Here is a 26004-nt window from a genome sequence, read left to right as displayed (position 1 = left end):
TATCAGCATGAAACCAGATATTCTGCATTTATCCTTTTTCCTTAAGAATAATACAAAAAACACTAAAATTATAAAAATATTCAACAATTCTTCCCATTCCCTGCCTTGTTTCTTCTGTAATGTCTAGTCCTTTTCTCTCCAGCTCTCATTTCTCCCTCTCCTTCCATTTGTTTCTCATACAAGTGCTACTGTAAACGTGTCCCTCTGCCAGTCAGGGACTTTGGGACACAGCCCGTCAACCTTCATCTCATCCTGCATGTGATGACAAGAGGGAGTGGGAGGATTAAGTACAGGTGCAGATGTGGAGATCCTGGGGGGTAAGCCTTGAATTCTCCCGCCATACGAGAACAAAAAAGGCCTTACAAAGACTGGAGGTCACTGAGTGAACCTCTACATCAGCTAAAGGCCTCTCACAGACAGCTTTGTCCCAGATATGTAGAAGAACATAATCTTGATAATTAGGAGATTTTGGTGGAAATAATGGGGGAGGGCCTTAATGTAACTCCATGATGACAACGTGAACTGTCAACTCAAACATCTAATGAGGGAACAGCTCTGTGTGCACAACATTGCAACCTAGGAATGTTTCTGCTGGAGGAACACCAGTGGGGGCCCCTGGGGTCAGGTCCTTTCCTGTGGTTCAGAATAATGCCTTGTTTACTAAATATTCAAAACCAGAGCTAAAACTCCAGTAAAATCTCTCAAAGGGCTTTTACCTAAAAAAAATAAATAAAAAAGGCACAACAGGTGGTGCCATTAAGCACATTGTTCTCCAGGCTCCTTACCGTGTGTGCCCGCTGCAGCTGCAGTGGTAGACTGGCAGGGTTTGGCAGGTGCCGTGTGTCCACAGTTCTCCGGCCCGGCGGCACGGACTGGGGATGAGAGGACATGCTGGCACAGCCGCTTCCTCTACAGGCAGGAAGTGGGTGTGGCTGCAGAGCAGGTGTCTTGCATTATTGGCAGTTTCTCTTAGCCAGCAACCTGCAGGGAGAGAAAAAAAAAAGAAACATAGTTCATGAGATATTTTTTCTAGTTAAGCAACAAGGCGGATTTGCCCTTGACACACACTTTCATACCTGCAAGGAACAATGAGTAAAACATTATGCAATATGCATGCCTGTTGCTCTAAAACAATTTGAGGTATTCTGGCTTGCACCTCCCAAGCAGCTAGAGATGAAAGTGTGTGTCTCGGTCTGCTCCGGATATCAGAATGTCATCACCTCCCTACCACAGCTGCTCCCCCCTCCGATGCCTCTAGTAAAGGAGTGAGAGTCCCTGCACCTGCTAGACTGAACCCCTCGTTCACTGCTTACTGAATGGCCCACTGTCCTCACACTGTGGACTCACAGACAGAGACCAGCCAAGTCAAGCAGCTAGCCCGTAAACCAAAAATACTCTGAGTTTAATGGGGCTTTACAGGCAACATAAATAACTCAATGACAGACAGAGATGTAGGCCTTGAGAGCCAGACACTAGATTTTAACTGCAGATGACGTTATGCAAACTTGATCGGCCTCATCAGCAAGAAGTGTGTCATATACAGTGAAGATCTAAGTAAAACAAGCATGCAGTAAGCTGCAATACACCCCCACATACTTTTTCTGTAAACATTAAGAGAAGAGATGTTTATCCTCCACATAGGTATTGAAATAGGAAAGAAGGTAGGCGTGAAAATAAAGAGAGACAGAAGAAAGGACTATAATCCTATTACAGTGAGCATGCAGATTAGAGCACACATACTGACAAAACATAACTGAAAATTGGAGAAAATGCGGAGGAGGAACAAGGTGGACCTGGGAAATAGCTTCAACCCCTCAATGGGGTCGAATTTGAAGACTTTTAAGGTCTAGTTCAACATATTTAACGTTAAGACATTGTTCAGCTCAGGTCATCTTGTAACAGCACCACTCTTATACACTTAAAAGCCTGTGATAATAGTAGTAGGTAGTGGTGGTGGTGGACTAGTACATGTGACGTGTCTCTGTGACTCCTGCCATATCTATGAACCTCTGACTAATGATGCCTCTTTCATAGTTCATTTTTCTGTGCTGTGCGAGCCGTACAAGAGGCATGGTGGAAGAAAGGTAGGCTCTCAACATGGCACTGATGGAAATCTTGACAAGATAGCAAAGTGCTTCGCGTGCACTCCAATTTTGTGAACTGAAATGGAAAACCACCTCAATTGAGACAACCTCAGAAAAAAGTCTACATGCATTTTATTTCATAGATGGCAGTGAGTAAGATCTGACACCAATGTAGTTGTTTACTTCTGTTATTTAAATGAAAACTATATAGATGAAAATAATAACCAAATTGAGTTAATAACCATAACAAGAAATGTTGAGAAAATTGGAAATGTAATAAGACGTTCAATCTGTATCTCTAACATTATTAACATTACATTTCATTAATAGGATATCCACTGAAAGCTTGTTGCTTGTTTTTGGTTCGGATTGTTTGAGGTGAAAGGGTGTGGCATGGTCCAAGGAGGAACTCATTTCATTTTGGAGTGGATCCGAATCACTGGGCGGATACACAAATTATTTTTGTTCATCTGAATCATGTTTTGTACATGGAGAACTAAACACTGTACACGGGGGACAGAACTATTTACAAAGTTCTGTCAAAAGCAACACATTTTGTGTCTGAAGTATACGGTTGTCCCTGTTAAAATTATTAAAAGTGAGAAAAACATCAACAGTTGATTCCGAAATAGGGTTGTGCTGATATTTATAAATCACCAAAACTAAATTAAATTTTTATTTTTCGATACCATTTCTACCCTCAGTGATTATTACCAATGATATAATAATCAGTAATGTTATACACCTTCCTTGCAGCTGATTCAAACCAAGATGTGTGTCTTTAAATTATCTGACATTAATCAGCTGTTTTTCACTCATATAACCATAAACAGTGGATATGTGGCATTTAATAGATCTTGTTTAGTGGTCTTGGATTAATGGTAGCATCTTTAAATCCACATTTGTATGATTTGTTGACAGCTTGGACCTGATAACAGTGAAGATATCTGCTAGTAACTGCACAACTGTGGAGTTCACTGACAGTAGAAAGTACTACCTAATGTCCATGAACTCCACTGTTTTGCAGGCTTTTTAGTAAAATGCATTATCTCTACAAACTGGGGTTGTATAAACATAAATGTCAGTGCTGTCACAAGCACACGCACCTAGTACATGAGTTATGACTGGCGAAAAATATTCAGGGTGACGATGTTATTGGTGGGAAAATACACTTAATTTTGCACTTTAATGTAACAATTTTAATTGAAACTTAGAAATGGTAACACCTGGTCGAACTCATAGCCAATGGTGGTTTATAAACTGTGTAATACTAGCTCACAGTACTAATGCCAGGTATGTCCGCTGGTGGCCATAGTGGTTCCCTGAAAGTCCCAACCTGGGCAGGGTTTAGGTAACAACTTCTGCAACCAATAGTAAAGAAGTTTTTATAGCACTATGAACATTAACACCACAAGGTACCTACATTGTTGGCATAATATAATGTATAGTAGAGTGCCAGTGTGCCAGTCTCTGTTGTCTGACTCTTTATTGCAGTACAAAGAAGGCCACTATCTACCCTTCCTTCCTTCCTGCCCCACTGTCACAAAAACAAAGTGTCACTTGATTTCAGACACGCAAAGGGCTCTATTACGAGAGGCTGAACATGACTCTGGCTTTAAGGAACAGAGGAGCTCTGTAAACAGGCTCAGAAAGGCCACAACATAGGAAAACATGACTGAAATTCTCACACCAGCTAGAGACTTTGCCTTTGTGTCAAGTAGTCTAAACTGTGGTTTGAAATATTTTTTGAGAAAACTGCTGCTTGCTCATCTTTTGGCGAGAGAGACCTGGATAAAGAGACCACACAAAGGGAATGGCTGAAGTCCTTGAGTAGCCCTCACTGCCGGTGAAATACTAGATGAGGAAAACTCATGATATTGACAAAGCATGCAAATATGCTCAACAAAGGGCAGAAAAAGAGGCCAGTAATACAAAGAGGGTGTGAGATAAGCCATCCTCCTTGGAAGCCTCTCTTTGATGACAGTCCAGTCCTGAGAGATTCCCCTGAGAAGGACGAAAACAAGTCTGAAGGCAGTCACAAGATCCGCAGAGGACAAAAAACCTCAATCAAGATGAGAGGGCCAATACAATGAGAGAGCTTTGACATAAACTCTGAGGCGAATGGGGCCTTTCCAGACGAGAGGCTAAACACATGCACTGGCACTGCTACAGACACCCACAGGCAAGTCTCTGGCTCGCTGCCAACACTGCGAATGAACTCAGTCACCTCACCCTCTCACTCTAGCGTGCTTTCCTTCTCCCCTCTCTTTTGCTTTCGTCTTCTGCATGGAGTAGAGTGGGCCTCAGCCTTCAGCGGTGCAAGCCAATATTTCGTCCTCTTACCCCCCACCCTCTCTCTCCATTTTAGGAATGGCTGTGGAAATACTAGCACAGAGCACACAGACGGCTTCCAGCCTGCCAAGGAAAGCAGGAGGCTGACTTCAAACAACAGTTTAATTCTACTGACATAAACAGTTAATCAAATCACTGTCTAGTCTGACTTGGTAGCTTGACAGTCAAGCTCTAAAAGAGAGTACGAGGGATCCAACAGCTTGTAACATATTTTTGATAAGAGCCTTGATAGCATGGCTTGGACTGTGACAGAACAAAAAGTGCCCATCACAACAGCAGTAATGTACTGTTAATCATAAGCCCGTAAAGTATAATGCTGGCATTTTCAGATGGAAAAAAACAAATAATAGGGTTGCCGTGTCAGCAAGGGCTTCTGCAATTATTATGACAGCCAAAAGAGACGATGGCTCCAATCGAATGTATAAGCTGTTGTGAAAAGGCAGATGACTGAACTGTAATGGGCATAAGGCTTGGTCTGGGAACAACATCAGAAGTCTATAAAGCAGTGCCCTAGAGAGCTGAGCTCAGGGGAGGGGGGCTGCTAGGACTCTCAGCCTAGGAATGTGGCACCCTGTCAGGTCTCATAAGGATTTATCTCCCTGGAGCCTCATTACCGAAAGGCCCTGGACAAGGAGGCTCTCGCTCGCTTACCCTTTCACTCACTCACCCTCAATACTGAACTTCAACACTATACATGCATGCAAACACTTGCTTTCTGAAAGTTTTTCAAATGACCCTTATCCATACTTGAAGCATGGGTGGTCCACTTCTTATTGTGGTAAAGTGACAGAGGTATGGGACCCCAACAGCCTGTGGAAATAACACTGTAACTTTGGATTTCTAGAGATAAAAAGGTGGTCTTTTCCATCATCACACATACAGCTAGATAGAACCAGGGTTCGTGTTGATCTGTAGATTTCTCTGTCCCTGACGATTTAGGTCCAGTGAAATATTATCTTGTTTACAGAGCTGAAAAATAATTGATAGGCAGGCTAAATAAAGAATCATCAATACATGTGGATTCATAATAGCCTATCCAAGCTGCCCTAGACGCAGCCCCATGGAGGAAATCCTTCAACACTGAGATGCGGCCCCTGGCCTATCCGGTTGATCACCCGGGCAGACTGCGAGAACACCACCCGTTAAGCAATGAAAAAAAAAAAAAAAAAATATATATATATATATATATATATATATATATATATATATATATATATATATATATATATATATATATATATTCGCTTCGCTTCATTATGAAGCTGTGTGGGAAACAGTAGAATGTGGCAGCCGCTTCATATGACCAAAGAGGTCTGACTTCAGATTTTCCTGGTAAAAACAGGGTTATCTTTCACCAGATAACGAAACCCAGGTTTACACCGTGCAGTCATTACAACTAGACCTTGAACTTCTGCATTGACTTCAACACTCATCTGCAGAAGGGTGGGAGGAGACCCAGCTCTACTCCAACCCTTCCCCTCCCTCCACCCTAATTTAACATGGAGAACAAAGCTCTTGCAATTAATCCGCTGAGCTTCAGCATTGGGGTCTCAAGGGGTTTTTAAGGTCAGGGTGCAGAAACAAGGTCAATCTGTTTGGTAAGAACAGTTTCTCAAGAAAGACACAGCTTGAACACTTAAGCCTTTTTTCATCTGACCTCACCCATTTTTTGTTTTATCTAACTATCTACGGAATTCTTTATAACACAATGATTAAGTTACCGTGCAAGGCCTGTTACTGATTTGTATTCTTCTCTCTTTTCTTTAATATATTTTTCTGACTGCTTTCTGTGCAATAAAACCTCCACCTTTAAACATTTGTACACTAAATGGTCCATTCCTCTTGCCCCATGTGTCGACAGCACAGCATGAGAAAAACTAATCGAAACACAGTGAAGTAAAGAGGAGGAAGTCGCAGTACAACAGCCAGTGAAAAATGGGAAGGTTATTGCAAACACCTTTAATTTAATGGTTGGACAACAGCAGAAAAAAGCACAAAGATCCATCAAAGATAGTAACAACGCCCTGTACATTGCCAAGCAGTAACATCAAAGACAATGCTGACAAGGCAGAATCCCCCTTTACTAGTAAACCCTGAGGGGAAGACAACAAAGTGCAGAGGCCATAATATAAGAAATGCACTGACAGTACCTGTGTTAACCTAAAAAATAGCATTCAAGATAAACAAAAGGCTAATATTTGTACACTAACAACACAAAGTAACAGATCTTATTTAGCTTCGCCAGTCAAAAATACTTTAATGTTGTCAGAGGAATCTGAAAAATTTTTAAGTCCAAACTAATAAGGTCCTTTAATCGTACTGGGGAAACAGGCAAGCAAGAGAATGAGTTACTAACAGGGAAGTAAAATCAAATGTTAGCTGACAAAGAGGCTATAAAAAGGCAGCAGGTGATACAATTATTGCCTGCGTGCCAGCTTGATATATAGTGCAGCTCCTGGCAGGCAGGTGGCTCGCACAATGCTATTAGTAACAAACAGAGAAAGAACATCCCGACACCCAGAGCTGATCTTGCCTTACCTCTGCTCAACTTTCAGACAGGAAGTCAGCGGCCACAACACACAGTCAGCAAGTGAAGAGACACAGCGAGAAAAGTGTGAACACCCACAGTCAACTCTGACACGGCTGTAATTTGTGTGACGGAAAGAGGTACAATCATCTAAACCGCAGCCTTTCACGCCTTTCATTTTGAATCTGACTGCACACTTCCAATCACGTTAACGACAGTATGATTAGCACCAGAGGAACACCTGCAGCCACGAGTGAGGAGTGAAAAACAATAGAAGTGATTGTGAAACTGAAAATGGAAGCAGTGGAAACGTAAACAATCTTCGAATGCAACACAAAACCATAATTTGGACAAGGATAACATCTATGCTGTTATCAGTAGAGGACATATAACAAATGTATAGAACTGTCACCAAAAGTGGGCCAAACCGGTTAAATAAAATATAAGCTCTGGCTTCATCAATCTGGCACAATCTGGTTCGGAAACATAAATGAAACATTGCTGTGAAAGATAATTAAATTATTAAATTCAGTATAAGAGTATAAAAACATAATTTAAGCTTTGGTATAATACCTACCATATGATTTCTATTACACTAAGAGAAAGATTTCATGCTATAAAATTCAAATAACTGGAAAGTGTCAAAAGTAGGTCACTTAATTTGTCCCAAATGTGACAGATGTACAGTATATATTCAACACACTATGTTGCAGAGATATCAATTTAAGCTTGTAGCTTATGCTTTGTGGACAAAGGATTTTCAAATCTTAACTGAATTTAAAAATGTGGGAGACCGCTAACATAATAACAGGCTTAACAGATTATTAATATTTTAACTGTAAGCAACCCCAATGCCAACAAGGTTTTGACACTAAAAAAGCGCAATAAAGCCAGAATGCAGTGATTTGCAAAATTATTTTCGACCAATATTCAATTTAATATTTGCATTTTGTTTTTATTCATGTTTTACACAACATCCCAAGTTTGTTGGAATGGGGGTTGGCCACTACCATGGGAATTTGCATGACCAAATGTGCCTTCAAAGACACAATTATTTATTATGACACTATATTATTTATTTATTGAATTATCAGAACACATGCTATATTCACTATAGTTACTATTAGCAATATTAGGATATATTTGGCATACATGGATATATTGCCCAGCCCCAGTTGGAAGGGACGATTCTGACCCTAAATTAACCAAATTATCCTCTTGTATGGGACCAGCATTAAAGATGAAGGCAATAAGTAGGCTGCCTTTGCTAGAGCAGAACTGCTACTACTTTAGTGCTGCCCACCAAAACTTTGAGCATTCAAATCACTCTCACTTGCTATGCATTTTTACAAATCTAACTTAAATTGAAATACAGAAGGTGAGTGAAACAAAGAGCAGCACAACACAGAGCATGTGTGACTAGTTTCCGTTTGCTGCTCTGATGCTCTCAGCTCTGCTGCTGACTGCTAGTGTTTTTATAACGAGGATTTAATAACTGAGCTGTGACCAGGACAAAAGACTTTATTTCTTTGTGTGGAAATGTGATTTTTTTTTTCACATCATAGATGATGGCCAAAGGCGTTTTGAGTTTAGTTTCAGGCAGCTGCTCTGCAGTTTCGCTGGACTGTAGTGTAATTCTTATAAATTCTTATAATCATAGGTCAGGTGCACTGAATAAAAAACAAACAATGTGACACCAAATTAATTTGTGCATTTTTCCCACAGCAGCAAATATATACAAAATGAGCACTATAAAATGAAGTATTAATTATAAATGTTGTCTGGTAAACGTTTGTGTCTGACAGGGAAGACCGCAGACAGAGGGGCTGAGAGATGGACTGGGCCAATGATTGGCTGGCCTGTACCTCCAGATGTAGATCATCCAGCTGTATCCAGGCTGGACAGCAGAGCAGCTATTGGATTTCCTGCCTGTTCCCCTGCTGCCAGCCGCCTCAGCGACACTGTGTGAAATTACATAAGGCTCCCCCTCCCCCTCCCTGCTGGTCACTGTAGAAATGAGGCCTTCAAACACTGCACATCACATAGTACTTGTTCTTGATTCCTGAATTCAAAAACAGATTTCTAAAAACAAATAATTCCTTCTCCCACATACAAAACACATTAGACCACTATGAGAAAGCACAGAACAGCAGAGTAGTTGTGTTTTTGATTAGATAGAGTACATATCTGATAAAAGTTGTCAATGTGTAGGGAAAAAAATAAATTATCAGCAACTGATTAAACAGTTAAAAAATATATATATATACACCGCGTTCCAAATTATTACGCAAATTGTATTTAAGTGCCATAAAGATTACATTTTTTGTTTTTCAATTAAACTCATGGATGGTATTGTGTCTCAGGGCTCTTTGGATCACTGAAATCAAAGTACAGACACCTGTGATAATTAGTTTGCGAGGTGAGCCCAATTAAGGAAAAACTACTTAAGAAGGGCGTTCCACATTATTAAGCAGATGACCATTTCCAAGCAATATGAGAAAGAATAAGGATCTCTCTGCTGCCGAAAAGCGTGAAATAGTTCAATGCCTTGGACAAGGTATGAAAACTTTAGATATTTCGCGAAAACTTAATTGTGATCATCGTACTGTTAAGAGATTTGTGGCTGATTCAGAGTACACACGGGTTTGTGCAGATAAAGGCACAATGAGGAAGGTTTCTGCCAGACAAAAACATCGTATTAAGAGAACAGCTGCTAAAATGCCATTACAAAGTAGCAAACAGATATTTGAAGCTGCTGGTGCCTCTGGAGTCCCACGAACATCAAGGTGTAGGATCCTCCAGAGGCTTGCAGTTATGCGTTATTCTATCAGTTATTCTATTCGGCTACCCCTAACCAATGCTCACAAGCAGAAACGGCTGCAGTGGCCCCAGAAATACATGAAGACTAATTGTCAAACAGTCTTGTTCACTGATGAGTGCCGTGCAACCCTGGATGGTCCAGATGGATGGAGTAGTGGATGGTTGGTGGACGGCCACCATGTCCCAACAAGGCTGCAACGTCAGCAAGGAGGTGGCGAGGCATGTTTTGGGCCGAATCATGGGGAGAGAGCAGGTCGGCCCCTTTAGGGTCCCTGAAGGTGTGAAAATGACCTCTGTAAAGTATGTGGAGTTTCTGACTGACCACTTTCTCCCATGGTACAAAAAGAAGAACCGTGTTTTCCGTAACAAAATCATCTTCCTGCATGACAATGCACCATCTCATGCTGCAAGGAATACCTCTGCATCATTGGCTGCTATGGGCATAAAATGAGAGAAACTCATGGTGTGGCCCCCATCCTCCCCTGATCTCAACCCTATTGAGAACCTTTGGAGCATCCTCAAGCGAAAGATCTATGAAGGTGGGAGGCAGTTCACATCCAAACAGCAGCTCTGGGAGGCTATTCTGACATCCTGCAAAGAAATTCAAGCACAAACTCTCCAAACACTCACAAGGTCAATGGATGCAAGAATTGTGAAGCTGCTATCAAATAAGGGGTCCTATGTTAAAATGTAACTTGACTTGTTAAGATGATTTTGATTGAAATAGCTTTTGATTTCAGTAAATATGACCTCCGAATGCTGGAAAATCCAAAAATGAGCATTTTCAGTTCTTAAAAAACCTATAAAATGTTATAAAACTCTGTCGTGCGTAATAATGTGGAACAGTGCATTTTAAGTTTTTTATTTTTAAAAAAATACTGTTATCATTAAGAGGTTTGTCCAATCACATTACAATTCATTAAACTAATGGTTGATGACTTAAATTATGCTGACTGTCATTTGCATTGACTATTTAGGAAAATCGGAGAAAAAACTCAGTTGGATAATAATTTGGAACACAGTGTATATATTCAATCAAATTCAATCAAATTAAATATCAATAACAATATCAGTTAATGATCTCCTAATGAGTCAGGGAAACTCTTCAAAACTTTTCAAATCATGTTTGGTGCAACACCAGCATGTTGATAGCCCCGCCTGATTGACAACTTGAATCATACCATCTTTTGCTGATGGATTGATATGACATTGCCCATATTGATTTACAATTAAAGGCAATTTATTAACACCACCCCCCAATTACACATGATACATGACAGAATTATAAGAAATGGCATGAATGATAAACAATCAAACATTGATTGATGTTGAGTAATTGTTGTGACGGATTATTTGTTAATCATCGATGCCCAAAATTACTCTCTCCACACCCTCTTGGATGGCAATACACCAAACACTCCTCATCAGCTCAGCAGGACACAATGTGACAGCATCGCTGTGATGTATGAGGTCTCTCCACTCACAAATCCCTCTTTATTCTCTGTTGGCTCTGTTCTTAAACCCCACCTGATATTCAGCTCTCCATGCTGAGGAGCAGGAAATAAAACTGAGGAGTGCACTTGTCTGCTGGGCTGACCTACTTCCCCCTCACTGCTACTTAATTATTCAAGAGCTTTGAAATGTTCTTCTGTATGGCAGCATGCAACCCGAGTGCCTCTGTTTGCCCATCATGACAGCAGCCTCACAGAGCTTCTATTTATGCATGAGAGGGTTCAAGTGTGTGTGTACACTGTAAGAGTGTGCATGTGTGTACACTAATGACCATACATGCTGGTGTTATTTACAAAGACAACATAGCAAACAAAACATTGCAGCTAGATTTGATACACAAGGTTTTTAATTATGAACAGAGAAAGATTTATTGGGAAAATACCCAAACCCAGCAGCTGATGTTCTGATGCACTCAGGGGACTAATTTGTTCCAAACTGCACTGTCATGGATCCAGCGACTTGACATGTCAAGACAGGAGTCTTGACATGTCAAGTCAATTTCCCCGCACAAGCACACCAGAACCTGTAATTACACTCAACTTGAGCCTTCATACCTTTCACTGCTACATGTCACGCGTATTTTCACGGAAAGATCATCAACCCTGAGGTGTGTGCCCTTGGCTGGCCTTACTAACATGCTCTCCAGCATGTGAAAAACAAACTATGCTGTAACACACATTCCTAGTAGAGAGGTTAGGCTAATCAAAGAGATAAATTCAACGCTACCCACAGCTGTAGCCTACACACAAACAAAAGTCATGTCGTGTAACATGCTGTCATCTGCGTTGCGTAACAGAGTCAAGTGAATCACTTACCGCAGAGCCATTTCTAATCTCTGCTAATCCGCTGTCTGCCTCTCTTTTAGTATGTTTAAATATGGGTGACTGGTTTTAATAGCAACTCCATTTCAGAGCAACGGAAATCAAAACAAAACGCCTTATGAATAATACATGGCTTTAACTTTTAATTAATTTCTAATATTTCACAGAACAACAACATACCATCAAAGTGATGTTATATAAGGCTTTTAAATAATGATGTTGGACTTCCAAGTCAACACAATAAGGGATGCAAGTAACTATTTTGGTTGTCCATTTGTCTAGTGGAGTGTTCTAAGAATAGAGAATATCACATTAATCCATTATTTTGATGGTGTTTTTAATTAAAACCAAAAGAAAAGTAACAAAAGCAGCTTAAAAGTCTTGATTGCATTTATAAAAGGTGCTGTCAAAAATGATCTCCAAATACCCTGACTGACTGAGAAACTCCTTCATACACTTCAAAAGACAACAGGAAGAAAGACCAAGATGGGGTTGGTTCAAGAGCAACTGGACATGGTAGAACATTCATGAAAACATTTCTCCCCTCATCCAAAAGTGTTCTTCAGTTCAAACTGATTATTGGAGAGTCCCAGGTATATCACCTCTGTGGGGTCATAAATCTCACTTGTTAGTTGGCACAGTGTTATGCAATTATAACACAAGTGATTAAAGGAAGTTACCTAACTGACAGTAGTTTGGATTCCACTGAAGCACATGAATGAAAGTCTAAGTGATGACAAAGGATTCAAGAACATGTTGTTGCACATATTCAGATTATAAGAAACATCTAACATTACCACAATATGACTACAGAACATTTTGTTTTGACACATTTTTGCTTTGTTTAGACATACAGGCAATAGATTTCACAGGTGTTAGTTTTGGTGCAAATTAAAATCCATCCAGCTCAATTCTGAGCCACAGTTTTCTTAAAATAATAATAAATATAGCAACTTCTGATCAACCCATATTAATTTCAGACTTAAGAGATCAGCTTCCAGTTAGGTCACATCAACACCTAAAGTTAGAGACCCACGTACTTACGTAACACTGCTTGATCTATTCTGTGTAACAGCAACAACACAAAGTTTGCTCTCAGGTGGGCTGCAAACTTTGCCAGTGCTCTCTGCAAGTAGTGGGTCAGAGAGTCATTATTTTCAAGTTAATATATGCCAAAAAAAACTTTCTAAAGTTTGATTTACAGTCCAATTTCTTTTAACAAACTTTTTAAAATTACCTAGTCACTGGACTAGACTACCCGACATGTCCAAAAACAAAGCCCAAATAAGAAACTAATCTTGCCCCTAACTTTACATACTACTTCCTTTGTTGGATTTATCCAACTCATCATATCATTAAAGAGTTAAAGAGAAAAACATATTGTTGTGAATGTTGCGTTGTGGGAGTCAGCAACATGCTGCACATACATATTTGTGATGCAAACGTTTTGAACGCCAGGAGTGCAGGTGCAAAAAAGCAACTACATGAAGAAATAAAGTTGAAATAGTAACAACAGTTAAAAAAAAATGTTGGCTTGTTGAGGTCAAGGACTGTTTATAAGTAAATTAGTAGCAGTGGTTTTGAATACAATCTTAAGCAGGAACGTGTTGCAATTAGCAAAAAAAATAAGAAGCCTGTTTCTGATTTGACTTTGTTTGGCAGAAAAACTGCAGAGCCAAAAATTTCTAGCTCTTAAAAATATTGCGGCATTGATTATTGTGAGCAGCATCATACATTCCTATTGGGGCAGATAAATCTTGGCCCTTTTAAGCTCGACAGAGTCACAGACGGAGAATCCGTCTGACCTTCAGACCCCATTAACCCTTAGGCTAGCTTCCCCAACAGACCCAACACCCACCCTTTTATGGCTGCAACGTTAATAAGAAAGTAGGAAGGCTTAAAGGTGAGGGGAAAACAAGACTAATTGTTACTTGCAAAATCTATACTGGCCCATATGAGAAAGGCACTGTCCTCAAATGAAATAACATCTCATAACCACAGTTTTCCATTTGGCAATCCCAGAAAATAGCACAACTGCTCAACCTCAGCCCCAGTGTGGCCAATGGAACTGGGGTGGCACTGTGTCCAGTTCAATGGTACTTTGATTATGAGTAATTTGAGGCACTGTAACAGACCAGCTGTGCCTGATCATAATATTCTACCACACCAAGTCAAGCAAAACATTCTCCACACGCAAAACCTACCAGGTGCAGTGCACTAGTGAGCAAAAAGTCCTAGACAGCTGCTGTTACTCATTCAGAGAGAGGGAAGCTGGGTGGGAGGAGGGAATGCGCCTGGGAGGCAGTTTCATGGTGACTGCCTCATATTTCCCTCTTTGGTTTCTGCGTGTTAACTTAAGGGTTCATAAAGTCCACCGCATACCAAAGTTGTGTCATTTCTGTATTATCATTGTTTCATGTGCTTTCACTAATTTAGTTTATTATGCAGTGTGAAATGCTCATTGGAGCAACAGTTACACCTGAATAGATCCATGAATGGATCTGCCTAAATTAAAGATGCTTTCAACACTGAGATGCAGATTAGTCTGTGCAAATTACAAAGTTAAGCAGGATGTTGATTTAAATCCAACCTGCAAATCAGCAACCAAAATTCTGGTTGAGATTTAAACAAAGGCTATATCAGATACAAAAATGTTGACGTTTACAAAGCAAAAAGAAATAGAAGAAATTGAGTTGTCTATATGTTAAATGAATACTGGCGTCCAAATCGAGTACTTCAGTATTTGTGCCAATTCGTAGTAAATGGATGGAGACACATTAGTGGTCAACTGGTCATTCGCTCACCTAGCTCAAGTTAAAATCGGGCCTCAATTTAAGTTGAACCATTTCTGGGGAAATAGGTAAATGTTATAATAATTGATTGTTGCAGACCTACTAAGGAAGGGAAAATGTATAACATTTACGCTTTTGTGAATTGAAATGGAAATAACTTGTGATTTCTAATGATGCAACATGCTTTTTCTTCCCACAAGAAATCACTGTGAGGATTCATCTTTCACAGACAATAAAATGAGCGAGAACTCTCCCCTTTCTAGTTTCGTAACTGTGTTGTGTTTCATAATACGAGCAGAAATTGGACTAGCACTGAAACGGTCTCCCTGAGGCACCACACTGAGCACGGGATTATCTTTGCCCCCATTACCCTTTTGGATAAGGGAGAGATATCTCCTCACTCTCTTTTAACTCTTTACAATCCAAGCGGACACTGTACTATGAGTGGATTGAACTGAAGTCAGCAATGTCACACCATTATGAATTATTGGCAGACTTTGTGCTTTCTAGGCTGCCTTGTCAGACACACCAACTGTCTCCCGGCACTATGACTGAGCACAACACCTGCATACTTTATGTTGAAGTGCCAACTAAACTGTGTACAAACCACAAATTACCCTCAAATGCCCAATCTTTGAGCAAACAGTTTGGTCAAATTGCTTGTGTTTTCCTTATTCTTGGGTCCTATGTATATGTCATATCTGCATTATTATTTCATTTATATGTTTTTTGTCACGTATTTAAGGCAAGTTCTTGTATGCTGTCTCTATCAAGACAAAAGTAAATACTGATGCATTTGAGACGTTTGGCTTTCATCAAACTAACTTCAGTTTTAACATCACCCCATAGATTGTGCACTTTACAGATTGAATAAAAGCATCAAGGTGTGTACCCAACACAGACAAAAAGAACCCATATCAGTACAAATGGAACAGTAATAAATGAAAAAGAATGCTCAGAAAAATGTTTCCATTCAGAAGAATATGGTATCAAAACATCTAAATGTATGCTTGTACTTTCCCCCAAAGTGTGTTCTGATGTGAACAACCATTGCCAGTTCAGTGGAGCCCCAAACTTCCAACTTCCTCCTATGTCAGATTTCATATATTAGCTATTGATGCAGTTTTTTTTTTACTGGTATCACATCTAGTTGTCAAGCAGATAAAATGATCAACTGCCAAAATGTCAGTTGCAACATATGGCAACTAAATAAATAAATAAATTCAATAAATGTATAGCAATTGTCAGCAAACACACAGCATTTAAAGTTGCTCCCTCCCCCTTAGCTGCACAGCCAGTGATCGAGAGCATCATTGGTAGAGAGGTAGATGGTAAATTAAGAGAGGAAGTAGTGTCAGTGAGAACAAAGCAATGAATCAAAGGAATCTAATTTTATTTTCCGATTGTTTCACAGCAGTTGCATGCTAAGGCACAAATAAACACACCCACAATTTGCATTGCCGGGTTTTTTGTGAATCAGAGCTTCATCCTGTCACTTCCTGTGTGAGGTCAAATGGACACACCAACACAGCAGCATGCCATGCACAGCAGGGAAAACAATGAGGCATATAAAAAAGTGATATAACAACACAACACAGCTACTCTGTGTCACAGACGCCCTTACACAGGGTGTATAGCAGGTCATCACATGTCGCCGATTTGTCACGCTCTTGGATGTCTGATACTGTCATTTAGATTAAGACTATAGGGTGGCTATACAACACATATGTCCGGTAGTAGTTCTACATGACCAGCACTTTGGGATTTTAATGGAAATATTGGCCATTAAAAAAACACAAGTGTAAAATCGTTTTTATTTTTAACAATTATTTTTTGGGGGCATTTCTGCTTTATTTGATATTAAGAAAGACAGAGAGGAAAGATAGAGGAGATGACATGTAGCTAAGAACACACTGCCATAATCAACCCTAATGGTACACACTCTACTCTGTGAGCTACCAGATACTTCCATCAGGCAATTAATAGCTATAATTGATATTTTTATCATAACAATGTATGAAATGGCAATGTCAAAGGGGTTGCTCATAGCAATACATCTACAGAGAATTTTAACTCGAATCAGAAGCTCCCCTCGGCTTTACAGACCTTTATAGCAAATTTCAGTTCATTGTTCCACTGTCCGGCAAGTAACTTTGCTGTTTTGCTTCACTCTCACCGTTTTAATAATGTGGTTTTCAGCTGAAGCAGGCAGCAAGAAACTAGCTAGGGAATATAGTCAAGCATTTTAGCAGCCAAAAGCCAGATATTTTCCTCCAGAGTTGGTGGGAACAAAAAACAAGTGAATATTGGACTTGTAGTCACCTTGTGGCCAAACACTACTCCAAATGAATGATAATGTTGCATCATTAACTGCTAGATGTGTCTGGTTGCTAACAACCAGATTACCAGATTAACCAGCACCATATCAACTTAAAGGGTCTGCAGTGCCCAAATATGTTAGTTATTTCACATTTAACAATGATTTACTTTGCACAGTGCAACTGTAAAAGCTAGCTTATCAGGAAGAGAAATAATTTAATTCATATCAAGCCCACGCCTTATACCAAATTTCCACAAAGCAATAATATTTGTGCAGTAGCCAACTATATGTAATGGCGATTTGACCCTGTGATGCAGGAACAAAACAATTGCTTGTGGCTTGTTCTTCTGCAAATTCCTTCTTGCAATATGTAAAATTTATCAGCTGACGAAAAAAAACACAATGTCCATATTTGTGCATCTCACACACCAAGGGAGTGGCAGTTGGTAATGTAATTGACTAAGACTTCAGGAATGTGTGTGAAATCGTTTCACAATAAGAACCCTTATTATAGTCTGCCAGAGGAAGACTTTAATTGTGTAGCAGCAACAGGAAACGTTATGGTTGCAAGGTTTCCCAGTGCTTTATCTTATAGCATGAGTGGGTCTAAAGAAAAACCAACTCCACTACATAAAAAAAATTGATACGGTTTTGTGAAATTTGGATCTAAGTTTTCAGAAATTAGCACAGGTGTCATTTAAAATGCCAAATGCAATGCATTTATTGAGTGTGGTTATCGTTTATAGGTCATCAGCTAGTAAGTGGATCAGATGGGGAGATAAATCAAGATCATGACATACCACTTCAGCTAAACTTTTTCCTGCGGTAACCCAGGGTCACAAAATCAAAGAGAACAGTTGACCAAAGGTACAAAAAACATATCACTTACCACTAATGGTAACTAACTAGCTATGCAAACACAATTTTGACTTGTGTTGCCGCCACCCAACAAAGATATTTTCATCTTCAATGTTTTGGGGTGGCAAGAGTAGTTTCAGAGAAGAATCAAAGCCTTAAAACTATTTGCATGCCTAGATAGGACCAGTAGTGACAAAATGTGCTTTTTGTGTTAAAACAAATCCATAAAACACAAATTTGACAGCAGTCCCAAGAAAGCTCACGAGAATGCCATGTTTTGTTTGATTGCTGACGAAGAGCAAAATGAGGAGGAAAATAAGCTTTAGCCCACAGGGGATGTCACACCGAGTTTGCTAGTCATACAAATATTTACAATATCTCCACAAAAGAATTGCTTTACAGACCAAAAAAAACCCTTTAACACCAAACAAGCAGGGCACTGAACAAACTACACACCACCTAAGTATCATATAATATTAACACATTGCTTGATTGATACTTGTAACTCACAAAACTGTAGATGTTGGTGCAATGCTATGTTTAGTTAAAGGCACTTAAAACCACATTTGACTGTATCACAAATTAAATACATTCACCTTCATTTCCAGAGGCACCAATGAAATGTAGTCAAACTGCTAAGTGACAGCTAAAAAAGTAGAATGTATCTGATTGTTTGTCATGGATGTGGTTGAAGAGATCTGACAGCTGACAAAAACAGACATCCGCTTCTTCAACAACACATGGTGACTTTGTTTATGTTAATGATCACCTCACTTAGTGTGACATCCCTTGGTATTTCACAACAAGGTTTGATTGTTCTTTAAATACATCAACAACATTTGACAACATAATGCTCATTTTGCAAATGAGTCAGCCTCTAACAGCTTGTTTACAGGTGGATAACTATCATTACGTCACACTGTTAAAATAATCGCCAAGTCATTTTTTGTCAAAATTCTTTTTTTTGCCTAAATCATCTCCTCACGACGCCGGCCACCTATGGTAAAATCGCCTACATCTTCAGTTGATCAGATCATGTGATTTTACCACTTTAAGATAATGGCCTATGTCAAGTGTGTGACAGCAGATCTATTATTTAAATAAAATGTGACTTGGGCATTTTTTTTAACATGCCTTTGTGACTTAAGTAAGATATGGTGACACTTTATTTTGAAGGTGTCTACATAAGAGCGACATAAGCGTGTCATAAACATGACATGGGATCTGTCATGAACATTAATGACGCTCTGAAGTAACATTAATGTTCATGATATTTGTCATGTCATGTTTCTGACAGGCTTGTGTGACTTATGTAGACACCTTCAAAATAAAGTGTTACCATATCTTGCTTTAGTCACAAAGGCATGTTAAAAAAATTGTCATTTATTTCTCTTAAGTTACATAATTTACACACAGTGTTATTACTATGCCAATAGCCATCCATTGTTACATCCTTTTTGAGTGAAATGATCAACAAATGTCATATGTTACACTTTTGGTGAAGTTTTTTGTGTTTCCTGCAAAACTTTAAAAAATTAGTTAGGCGATTATTTTAATAGGGTGACGATAAGCTAGTATGAATGATTCTTAAAAGAAGCCCACCTAAAAAAATTGTTTAAAATTTAAAAATAAACAAAATCATAGTCCAACTCAATAGCAAGGCAACCGTTACTGTCAGAAAACAAACTTATCTATCTGAGACAACCATTTACACTAACTCACTTTACGTTCCTTTTGATTTGTCAATGACTTGACATCATAGTTCATCACCCAAGTTATCTGACAACAAAGCAATGCATGACCAACCAGCATTAGATTAGAGATCGCTAGAGCGCACTAGGTCAACTTCATGTACACTCAAAAAAAATAATACTGCATACTTGCTTTAATTCATATTTTCAAGTACGTCTAAATAAATTGACTTGGCTCAATTACCATTGGAAATTGTCAACCATATGGAAAACATGAGTAGAAATCACTAAACAAACTGAGTAAATATAATTGAAAACATTTGTAGGTTATAACTGCAAATTTGCTTATGATTTAAATGTGATGTACTGACAATTTACACTTATTATTACAAATATTTAAACCATGTAATCTTTGAGTCAAATATTAATTTATTTTGAAGAAGTAAACTTAATTTATATATGGATATTTTACACAACGATTCCTGTTGGGGTTCTACTAATGAATTTTTATGTAGTCAACTCAAATACTCATCATGACGATATTCAGCATTTTTATTTAGTATGCATACCTTTATATTAGTGTTACATTTACAGGCTCCTTGAATCATTTCTTAGAGTGTAAAAATCACTGTTTACAAACGTAAACCGGGCGCTGCTGTATATAGCTAAGTTAGCGGGCTAACTCACTTAGCCTGATACCACAAAATAACAAACGTTATTGACACCTAAAAGGAAATGCCATCATTCACTAATAATTTATAGTGTGTGGTGTGCGGGAATTATGTGTTTAACGTTACACAGGGGACACAAATGTAGGAATAATTCAGTTCAATACATTTGACGTTAGCTAGTCCGCAGTTCTGACAGCTAGCTAAGGTAGCTAGCACCGTTAGCAATTAGCTAGCTTAGCTTAGCCATGTAGCACGTGTTCATGATTTATAAAATAATTAACTAGCTGACGATAGCCAGTCAACTAGGAGCACTGTGATGGGGCGAGCAACCGGCTACTCTAACTGTTCTTACAATCTGACTACACTTCCCAAATGTCCGACTAATCGTGTAGCTATAACGTAACGTATAGCCTCGAAAAGGTCAATACGGCTATGTATGTTTCTCCTCCAAAGAATAGCCGGACCCCGTCGACCAACAACAGAAGAGACAGACCCCCCCAAACCAACGGACAGCCAGCTATGGAGGCTAACTAACCTTAGCGGCGGGGCAAGAGAAACCATTCGGCGGTGTCCTCGTACAGGAGCTAATATCCAAATCCTCGTCAGTCGCTCCAAAATCGCTTAAAAAGCTTCTCGCTTCGATTGAGTGTCTCGTTCCTGAATTAATCCACATGAAAGAGCAGTTTTCGTTTTCATTTGTTCCGCTGGCGGTTTTCAGCTATGTCGTGCCTGTTCCTGCACAACACAGTGGTCTATCACTAGTCTGTAAGCCGCTGCTGCTGAGACCACAGCGGGGCTGAACCGCCTCTCTCTCTCTCCATAGGTCCGCATGCTCTCTCGCCCCTCCTCTTTACTCAAGGGCTGCACTTTTCCCATGCCCACAACAAATCCACTAGTGTTACAGTCAGTGATCATCCTACGGCACTAAAACACAGGGTTCATACGGATGCTTGAAATCCTTGAAAATGCTTAAATTTTAATGTTGTATTTTCAAGGTTTGAAAAGTGCTTGGATTTTGGATAAAGTGCTTGAAAATGCTGGAAATTCTTACTGTATTTCTCTTGCATTCTGACTATAGATAATCACATGTTCAATGAAAAAAAATACTAAATTGAATATTGAGATTAGCAAACCGTACTTTTGGTTGTTAAAAGCATAATACTATCGCTGTTGGTATGATTGAGTGAAATTACCCCTTTTAGCATGTAAGTACTCATCTAAAACATGCAACTTACAATCGTTGTAAGGTCCTGGAAAAGCTTGAAAATGGACCTTGAAAGTCCTTGAAAAGTCCTTGAATTTGACCACTGAAAAAGTGTATGAACCTTGTAAAACAACAAAGCATAAAGAACTACAAGTGTTTGCACCTTGCCTTTTTCTCTTAGGCTCATGTTTGTTTGTGTGTGTGTGTGTGTGTGTGTATAGATAGATAGAGGCACATAGATATATTGATATAGATACATATGCAATATGTTGCTTTCATTACCATCACTGTATTTATGTCCAATGTTGCATCACAATCAAGCAAAATAATTAAAAATAAAAAAGATAAATGTAAGAAATGCAACCATTATCTCTCTCCATTGCTCTATCTATCTATCTATCTATCTATCTATCTATCTATCTATCTATCTATCTATCTATCTATCTATCTATCTGTCTATCTATCTATCTATCTATCTATCTCAATCACTACATCCTTACTGGTCTTGCCACACAATATTGTTCTATTATCAACAACTTTTATTGTCCCTCTCACACCACATTTAGGGGGACAAACCCCTCTCTATCCTCTCCCTCCCCGCTCCAATCTGAACTCAGAGGTTTCAAGATGGGTCAGTTCAAGCGTTGACACTCCAGGAGTCTACATCTGTGCTGCTTGATGCCCGTGGAGAAGTACAAGCTGTGAATACAGTGACTCAACATTGAAGGATAGTATTTGGGAGATCACAACATCCCATGCTGTGTACATAGTTGATGACTCTGCTGAAGCCCTCTAAATGGTCTGAAACCTCTTCACAGCTACACTGGCTTCTAAAACCGCCACCCATACTGCAGCAAAAAGATGCTGTTCAAAAATATTTAATTCAGTCAGTGGAAACCTGCTGCTATTTAATCCTGGTTTTGACAGGCTAAGGGTATTAGTTTCACTTTATTTTATGTCGTATACTTTTGATTTTGTATTATGTCATTCCATTTGGACGAGGTGTTGGCAACCTCACTTTGCTATATAACTATCTGGCACACTTCAGGCAGGCTATATCTTGACCTAAATTTCAGCGGCAGCCTTCCCGATGATGTCAGATGGGATTGTTTTTCTTCCCCGTGTTTTTCTTTCTGCTCTGTGGTTTGGGAGACCCCCTCTAACCATCAGTATAACCACCATCTCTTCATCCAGCCATCACAGAGCAGGAAAGAGAGCTGTTTATTTCAGCTGGGCTCTCTCAACCCAGGCGCATGTCGGAATAATCTATCCCCCATCTCTCTGCAATGCCCAATTTGTCAGCTCACTGATAAAGCACAAATGTTTTTCACTTGCCAGTTTTGATGTCAACAGCTGTGTTTCATCTGCAGCCAGAGCCCCTGTAGAGTTGAATGGAGCATCAGACAAAGCCCAAATGGCCAGGTAAAATTTTCTCGAGATCCTCAAATACATTGTATCTGAACAAGGGACATTTTACATGATTGAAAAAAATAAATTTTGGAGGGACACACCTGTACAAGTTATTTATTTATTTTTAATCTGGAGAGGATTGTTCGATAGATCTAGAGCCCACATGAAAGGCACCACTGAGAGTGACTGCAGACTTCAGAGATTTCAAAGGCTGTCAGTTGATAGATGCGCTGCAGACAGTCATTACGGCTCTGAAATAAAAGATGAACAACAGAAAATCCTTTAGAAACACAGAGGAGGCTGGAGGGAAAATCCTCATCAAAACAGCACTCCTAAAAAGACGAGCTGCCATTCGCAGTCTACCAGATTAATGGAGCTCCCCCTTTGTGGATGATCAGCTTTGATTACAAATTCAAATACTCTTCTGCTGGTGCCATCTTCCCAAACTGCGGCTGATTGGAAACACATTATTAAACCCTGCCATTTTTAGCTTTCTATTGTCTTCAGGGGTAGTAGTTAAGGCGTGCTCAGTTCGACTTTTTCTAATTAGATTCAAGCACAATCAAATCAGAAACATACAATCATAATGTGAATTATCTCTAAATTAACTCATGTGTTCCATTTACAATGTGATTTTTTAGATGAAAGTGATGGATGCCGTTTGGCACGTGTTGCTATTTATAACGCTGGTATAATTACATGCCAAGTTCTTCCTTTGGCTATGATGTACATTTTTAGCTGAGGCATAATTCATCCTGCCATCGCTGGCATTCATTATTGTCACGACTGGGCTTGAGTCAAACAGCCTGGGAAAATTATTTTTCTCTGTAGATATCAGGGGTAGAGGGAGAGACAGAGAGCAAGGGAGGAGCTTGTTTATTTATCGCCTTAACTGTGACACTATTTTCCTTGTTTCATTCACAGAACGGCTTTACAATACAAAAGTCAGGGCTGAAATTTATTCACAGCCGCAAGACTTCACCTAACTGCCTCCTCCTCGCCACAACAAAGACAGCACTGAGAGCAGAAATGGCAGCATCTCACTGAAGAGTCTAACGACTGCCTGCATTGTTGGAATTCCGGCTTAACTTCCTGAGTCTGTCCACACCTGGCCGACCGCCAGCACACGCTTTTCTCTCATTTTTTCCTTTCCTTCCCTTTATCAAGATCATATGTAGACTCGGTTTGACTGTTGAGACATAATATGAGTATTTTCCAACCTCACCCACATGTTATACAAAGTTGAATTATGTTCTGTGTTTTTGTTACTTCTTATATCTTTATATATTTTAGCAGTAATTTTGTCAGTGACATTAGTAACACCAGCAATATGTTTAGGGAAGACAAAAACAAACAAAATAGCATAATTAACAAGTCTGTGTGTAATCCATTATGTTAACAAATTCATATCATTGTGAAATTCCACAAGATAAAAATGTCAGGTTTTTTTGCAACATAGTTTGAATTCACTAAATTTATAACCCTGATTCCAAAGAAACTGAGGTACTGTGCAAATGTATGTAATGTCCATACTTAGAAAAAAATCAAGTTTATATTTGAACATACAATATATTGTCTTTGTACAGTTTTCCATAGAATAAATGTCACAAAGAATTACCAAATTATTGCAGTCTGTTTTTTCATTGTGGAGTTGTACTACACATCATTGAAAAAATTATCACTGGTCAATATCAAATCAATTTCTTGCTTTAAACACAATAATTGCATTGCTAATGAACATTAGTGTAGAAAATACAACATTTTCCCATTTACAGTGACTACTGTATAAGCCACGCCTACCTCTGGTCTTCTATCTGAATACAGATAAAGAGACAGATCATTATAATAAAAAAGGAAGAAGAACAACAATAACTTTATTTTGTACAGCATGTTTTGCTTAATGAGTACATATGTTAGAATACAAGAGCAGAGAAAAAAACAAGAACTAAGAAAATAAACCAACACAACAACACAAAATTACATCTCCTGGCATCAAAAAAAAGGATTCCTCAATAAATATGCTTTAAGCAATGATTTTAAAGCAGATATTGATGTCACCGCATTAGATTCATTAGTGCTGTTGAATCATTATTGCCAAATAATTTAATTATATTTAAATGCTCTACCACACACTCCTCTATGTGCGTCAATATGACATAAACTGAAGCTAATCATGATGTCACATGTTCTCTCTTTTTTATGTAGCAAATGGTGCCTAAAGTGTCTTCGGTATCACTGGCTGCCGTGGGCGTGACAGACATATTCACACTGGTCCCATGTCCAAGTGAACTCCTGTAATGAAACTGGCAGTGGCACAACATCGCTGCAGCTTAGCTCAGTCAACCATCTGTTAGTTTGCATGGATTCATGCAGAGTAAACTAGAGTGGACCTTGTATGGACATGCTCTAGCATGACTGTCATGACATCAATGTTCACCATGAAAACGAAAGAAATTCCTGTCTCTTTCTAATGGAAAAAGCATGCGAAGAGAGTATGATTCACTGCCTTTCATGTCTAATCCAGGTTTCAGTACATTAAATAAATTAGATACAGAGACATCATACGACACTATATTATACATGTACATCCACATTCACACATGGAACAAATTCTGGCATGTGTGAGGCTTTTCAAAGATATTAAATAGCGAGGCAGCCTAGATATTTGCTCTCTGATAGTGTGCCACAAACATCTACACACAGCAGTGATAACACTGATGCCTTTTACAGATGAATCAGGTCATGGTGCTGTGGACTTTCTTCAGTGTGTCAGTTCAAGTTGTGTGATAAACCTTGGTAGTTGAGGGGCTCATAGTGATGAAAAAGCTAAAGGGAATCAAAGTGGTATTTTGGTGGCATGAATAGGCAGTGACATAATAGTTTGTTCACCTTTCTTCAGCAGCGAATCTGCCTACTATTCATGGACACCATCTCTGGCAGAA

The 26004-nt window shown here is 39.1% G+C and overlaps 1 protein-coding gene across 7 annotated transcripts in view; it reads right to left on the bottom strand.

Moving 5' to 3' along the window:
- Positions 1-21224, bottom strand: part of ncor2 (nuclear receptor corepressor 2) — a 101585-nt gene extending 80361 nt beyond the window's left edge. For all 7 annotated transcript variants that reach the window (XM_059336321.1, XM_059336322.1, XM_059336327.1 and 4 more), the window contains exons 1-2: positions 20984-21224; positions 786-981 (exon numbers count right to left, since the gene is read on the bottom strand). In XM_059336321.1, the coding sequence (XP_059192304.1) occupies positions 786-890 (105 nt within the window). In that variant the 5' untranslated portion in view covers positions 891-981; positions 20984-21224. The remainder of the gene's footprint in view (positions 1-785; positions 982-20983) is intronic.
- Between the last annotated feature and the right edge of the window lie 4780 nt (positions 21225-26004).

Source organism: Centropristis striata, chromosome 7, assembly GCF_030273125.1.
Source record: "Centropristis striata isolate RG_2023a ecotype Rhode Island chromosome 7, C.striata_1.0, whole genome shotgun sequence".
NCBI lineage: Eukaryota > Metazoa > Chordata > Actinopteri > Perciformes > Serranidae > Centropristis > Centropristis striata.
This window is presented reverse-complemented; position numbering and strand designations above follow the sequence as displayed.